This window comes from Elephantulus edwardii, unplaced genomic scaffold (genome assembly GCF_000299155.1).
Source record: "Elephantulus edwardii isolate Elephantulus edwardi_28Jun2011 unplaced genomic scaffold, EleEdw1.0 scaffold00064, whole genome shotgun sequence".
Taxonomy (NCBI): Eukaryota; Metazoa; Chordata; class Mammalia; order Macroscelidea; family Macroscelididae; genus Elephantulus; species Elephantulus edwardii.
Genome location: NW_006399814.1, coordinates 604,160 through 609,914, shown reverse-complemented (window position 1 = coordinate 609,914; position 5,755 = coordinate 604,160). Strand labels below are relative to the sequence as shown.

The following is a 5,755-nucleotide window of genomic DNA, read 5'->3' as shown; positions in this document are numbered from 1 at the left end:
AGGAGGGGGGAGCACGGGGGTGATGCCTGCAGGAGGGGGGAGCACGGGGGTGATGCCTGCAGGAGGGGGCAGCACGGGGGTGATGCCCGAAGGAGAGGGGAGCACAGGGGTGATGCCGAGGGAGAGGCAAGCTCGGAGAGGCGCTCCAGACTGCACTGAGAGGAGCCCCCACCTAAGGCCCAGGGCCTCGCTCACCAAGCTGGCGGAAGAGCAGGGCCACACTGCAGCAGCTGACGGGCAGGGAGTCGGTGAGCGGGGTCTGGATGACTTGCCGGTCACCTGCACCCAGAGAGATGGTTCTCTGCAGAAGAGAGGACAGTCAGGACCCAGAAGTCCCAGCCAAAGGGGGCCGGGGCCCCTCGCCCACAGAGCCCAAGGTGGGCCAGCCAGGACGCAGGCAGGACGGGGCCCCAGGTGGGGGGAACAATGAAAGAGTCCGTACCGCTCCTTCCTCAACAGAATCCAGCTGCACAGGACAGACAGACAGATAGAGAGACACACAGTTACACGGCTGGTCACACACAGAATGGATGGGGACACAGGGAGGGACAGAGACAGCTGGACCCTGACACCCAGAGAGTGGGCAGACACACTGAGCAAGAGAATACAAGTGAAAGTCACCAGGTCCAGGAGAGGCCATGTGGACATGGACCTGCGTGGACGTGGGCCTGCGTGGCCATGGGCCTGTGTGGGCCTGGACCTGGACCTGTGTGGACATGGGCCTGCGTGTGTCTGGGCCTGCGAAGCTGCACCTGAGACCCACCTGGGAGCCCCCAGTGAGGGGAATGGTGCAGGTCAGCAGGTTCCCAATGACGCTCTCCAGTGACACGCTCAGACCCTCAACATGGACTGTGTAGATGAGCCCCAGACTGTTCTGCAATGAGCACAGTTGGGGAGTCGAGATGGTGTCCAGAGAAGGCCCCCACCCTGCCCTGCTCCACTGACCACCACTCACCCTGAACACCTCTGTGTGGTCCAGCCTGGACACCAGCACCAGAGTCTTTGGGGCAAATAGCTGGCCAGCGGATGCAGGTGATGGTCGCACGGGGTCACCATCCTCTGCAGCCTCTTCACTGGCCACGATTTCGTCAGCACAAGCAGCGTCCTGAGCACGGAAGGCGCTGACCAGGCTCCCGCAGGTGACCCCACCCAACCGCCACCCAGCTGTGGGGAGGGGACAGCAGGAGAGGGAGGCCTGGTAGCCTGTGGCCACCTCTGACCTGGCCAGGCTCTGCGGGCTCCCAGAAGGTCAGGCAGGCGCAATAATGACGTTCGGAGTTGATGTCGGTGAGGACGGCGACAAAGAAGGTCGGGGGGTTGCGCTCTGCACACAGTTGCCACCCACTGGGCTGGCAGAACTGCAAGGGGGGCCGATGGTTAGCCCCTCCATCCACTTGACTCTGCTGCCAGGACCACGCTGGAACCCAGGTGCTTGGATCCCTCTGGGGCAGCACCCACAACCAGCATGAAGTGGAGGGTGGGCTGCAAGGGTCCTGTCACCTTAGACCAGCAAGGGTACAGCTGAGTTTCCAACAGTCATGGGCGAGCAGAGCAATGGGCACCATCTCCCCAAAAGCACCCCCAAGTAAACACCCTAGGAAAACTATGCTAACTCCAGCCTTACCTGGGAGCACCCTTCCAAAGTCCCTCACCCTACAGGGTGCACTCTCTGAGCCCTTGATCCCACAGAACACCCGCCCCCATCCCTCCACCCCCTAGGGCACCTTCCTCCACCCCTACCCCATAAAACACTTTCTCCTAGGCCTCTATCCCATAGGGGACACTCCTCCAGCCCCCCCACCCCGTCGGGCACCCTCCTCCAGCCCCCCGCCCCCTCGGGCACTCTCCCCACTCACCAGCTCGACTCCCTGGGGAAATGGGTTGTCTTCCCAGTCCTTCTCTGGAAAGCGCTGCAGGATCTGGCCCTGGCCTTCCCCACTCCCTGAGGACAAGAGCAGGCGTCAGGGTGCCCTTCCTCTCCTGTATCCCTACTCATCAGGAAAGTCCAACAGGTGGTCTCCTGGGATCAGGTACAGTGCCTTCACTTGGCCCTCATCTGGCCTCTGAGACAAGGCCCCTGGGTACCACAGACCCCGGGACAGCTGAAGCAGGACGGATGTCCTAATGCTGGCCCAAGGAGGACACCTTCCTGTCCCTAATGCTTAAAACCATGCAGACACACCCAGGACCATAGGCTCATCCCAGGACCTGGAGGTGGGGTGTTGTGAAGCCCAGAGCCCTATGGCTGTGCCACAGGGGGTATGGCTGTGGGCAGCTGGGACTGTCATGCTCTGACCACAGGACTGTCAGACACCTAAGGGTGGCCCCTAATGACATGGTCAGTGTGCCAGGTGGAGGCCACCACTCCTGCATGGCCACTGTCCCAGGCCTCACACCAGGCTCAGGGAGTCACCCCATGCCCAGCTACCAGGACCAAGATGGACAACCGGGACAGTGAGGCCAGCACAGTCTCAGGGAGCCTCCTGAAAGGGCCCCCAGCATCATGGCAGAGCCAGGCCCAAAAGACACCTGTGGCTGCAGCCAGGCGGAGGCCGGCTCAGCGTGACTCACAGCCCTCAGCTTCCGGCCCTGCCTCCCCCACGGCCACTGCACAGAGCAGCCGCCGGCCTGGTCCCCACAGGGTGGGAGCAACAGACAGACAGGTGTCTGGAGTCACCATCTGCACACACGCACACAGAACAAACAGCACACACCAGCACTCAGGCGAGCACACGTGCACACACACGTTAACACCCAGCAGACACACATGCAGTCACACACACACACTGCCCAGGGCACCTGGCTGACATACACTCATATCGCCTGCTCAGACAACCGCAGAGATCACCCTGAAGGGCACCCACCCAGAGCCTACACAGGGCAGCAGGCGGAGGAAAGAGGGGGCATGAACACCGCCCCGTGCAGGCAGGGAGGCAGGCGGGCTCCAGGTGGCAGTCATCTGCTCCACAGGAAGTGGGCACAGCCCAGCACACCGCTGCCCCAAGGATGCCCACACTCCCTGGCCCTACGGCAAGCTCACCAGGGCCCACAGGGACAAGAGCCTCTCCATGGACACCAGTGGGCTTCAGGGGCCCTGCGGGAACCGCTCCACTGTGGTTGCGGGGGCAGCTGCAGGCCTTCCGGGATGAGTACAAGAGCGAGAAGTCAGCTCCTCACGCATGAGCCGGCCACAGAGCAATCACGGTGATCAACGTGCCTCCCCACGTGCCCAGGCACCTCACTCCTGGTCTTCTGTGTCCCTCCCCAAAGCCTTCGTCCATCACTGAAATCGTGTGGCCTCAGTCACACCACCACCGCCCAAGCAGACAGAGGGAGAGGACAAGACCAGTCCAGCTGAGCACTTGTGTGTCACAAAGGCACAAGGCCCCTGACATCCACCTAGCTGAGCGCGAAACTGGGGCCCTATCCCTCTGCAGCTGCTCAAAGGACCTTAGCCCCGAATGCCAGAAGGCAGGTGCAGCTGGGCCAGTGTGTCTGCAGGCTGTCAACACCAACATCTGGGGAAGGCCAACAAGGTCATCAGGCACCACGGGGAGAGGCGAGGGGACTGTCCCTGGGGGCTGCACGCACGCAAACCTGCATGACTGCCACGCACTCTGCACAAGGATCCTCCCTCCATCCCTGCAGGTGCTGGTCGCATATACTCCTTACACACTCTGCAAAGATCCCTTGACACTACCCCAGCAGGTGTGTGCACACTCCCTCGTCAATCTGGTCAAGGATATCTCACCCCATCCCCCCAGGAGGCTCTTACACACACCCCTTACATGCTGTCCAGTGTCCCCACACACACAACCTTAGACGCTGTGCAAGGATTCCTCCTCCAGCCCTGCTACCCCTTCTGCATCCCCTTGCCCTCCTTGCACCCCACCGCCTCCATGTCCCCTGGTTTCTACAGCAGGCCGCCCCACCCAGGTCGAGCTGTCGGAAGATGGGAGGGAAGCCCAGGCTCCTCCACCACATTCCTCCCACCCTACCTCACCATGTGCACGCGCCCAGGTCACGAGAGACATGCCAGGAGGGGCTGCAAGGTCATGGTCAGCCAGCCCTCCACAGCTCACATCCCCTCATCCCAGGGCCACTGGGAACCAGCTGCTGCCTCCCAAGCAGCACCAACCTGCTGGAGGGCGGGCAGGCAGGCACCTAGGTGGGGACAGGAGACAGCCCAGGAATGTGGTTCACGCAGCCAGAGCTGCCCTCAGAGGCTGGCCAGGAGGCACTACCTCATGGCCCAGGCAGCGAGTCCCCGTGTCCCCTAGAATCACCACTGGGCGGGTGGGAGGGCAGTTGGTTCACAGGCCACCCTACTCTGGCTGAGATCTTCTGCTAGGGACCCTAGTTCACTCAGTGTAAGACTGGTTTTCTCCCACCCCAAAGGAAGGGCTACCACTGTTGAGGGAGCAGAGACGGGAAGTTCTGGCTTAACAGGACACCTCCCAGACAGATCCATCTGACAGTGACTGCACAGAGACCCCCAGACTGGAGCCAGGCAGCACGGCAACAGAACAAGACACGCAGGCTGTTTTAAAGGCAGGAGTCTCCAAGCCCAGAGGCCAGCTGTGAACTGACCTGCTGGCTGGGCATTGCAGGTGGCCCCTCGCATCAGTCCCAATGACACTGCACCCATGGCTTTCCCCTCCAAATGAGGCGGGGGTTCCTGGTCTCCAGATGACAGAGGCTCTCAGCAGCAAGTGAACAAGGCCACCGACCCCATGATGTGCCCGTTTCTGGTGCCTCTGCACCTGTCTCTGTCCTCAGCCTGAGGCCTGATCCTTCTAGCGATGCCCATGGGGCAGGGCAGAGAGCACAGGCAGTGGCTGACCAGAATCAACCCTGGAAGGTGGTGGAAGGAGCTCGACGGCCCACACTCCTTTGAGCTGTGTGGGTCAACCCTTACCACCACAGAAGGCAAGCAGCGTGAGGTTCCAGCCCTGCACGCATCCCTCCAGCGCGCATCCCTCCAGAGCTGCTCAGCAGCAGTGCCAGCTGTCAAGGCAGCCTGCTCAACCCTCTGCACGCCCAGTGCCACCGCCTGGCCCTGCTTCTGTGGGCTGGAGCCCTGGCTCCCCCGCACCGTCTCCGCCCGCGCGGGCCTGTATACACACACGTGCCCCTCGGCCGCCTCCCTGGCCCCTGTGCCGGCCCGGCTTCGCCCTGGGGCCAGAGAGCGAGTGCGCTGTGCCCAGAGCAGGGGGGCGGGGGTGGGGGCACACTGCCGTGCGGCGCAGGCTGAGGTGCAGGGTTTCCCAGATGGATTGGCATGAAGGGACGGGCCCCCACCGGCCAGGTGTCAGCCCGCTGCCTGTCCCCTCGTGCGCTGACCGTCACTCGGTGACAGGACCAGCCTCGCGCCACAGGGCAGCAGTGACATCATGCTGAGGGCCGTTGCCGGGCCTGGCACGCCTCGCGCCTCGCCACGTCTCCGTGGCTGCTGCTGATGTCGCCGCTGGCTCCCGGTTCCTCCGGCCCGGTGCTGGCCCCGGGCCTGCAGGACACAGGCGTGTCGCCTCCCTGCGCCCCCACCAAGGGCCAGCGAGAGGTCAGGCCAGGGGCGCCGGTCTCTGCGCCAACATTTCCTTCCGAAGCCTTGCGGCACCCCAACCACCTCGGCTGCAGACCCCACGCCCAGGCCTCCCGCGCCCAGAGGCAGGGCCGGCGGGCCGTCCGGCGAGGGCCCATCCTGCCCGAGGGCGCCGCGGAGGCCCGGCCGCCCGGTTCCGCCCCCGATGGCGGC

General features: G+C 63.5%; 1 protein-coding gene across 1 annotated transcript in view; it reads right to left on the bottom strand.

The window, feature by feature from the left end:
- The window catches only part of SBF1 (SET binding factor 1), a 28,052-nt gene that overhangs the window by 21,599 nt on the left and 698 nt on the right, over positions 1-5,755 (bottom strand). Inside the window, exons 2-10 of the mRNA XM_006888107.1 lie at positions 5,344-5,701; positions 4,919-5,175; positions 3,041-3,137; positions 2,572-2,628; positions 1,857-1,951; positions 1,221-1,358; positions 956-1,105; positions 764-874; positions 196-301 (exon numbers count right to left, since the gene is read on the bottom strand). Of these exons, the coding sequence (XP_006888169.1) occupies positions 196-301; positions 764-874; positions 956-1,105; positions 1,221-1,358; positions 1,857-1,951; positions 2,572-2,628; positions 3,041-3,137; positions 4,919-5,175; positions 5,344-5,701 (1,369 nt within the window). The remainder of the gene's footprint in view (positions 1-195; positions 302-763; positions 875-955; positions 1,106-1,220; positions 1,359-1,856; positions 1,952-2,571; positions 2,629-3,040; positions 3,138-4,918; positions 5,176-5,343; positions 5,702-5,755) is intronic.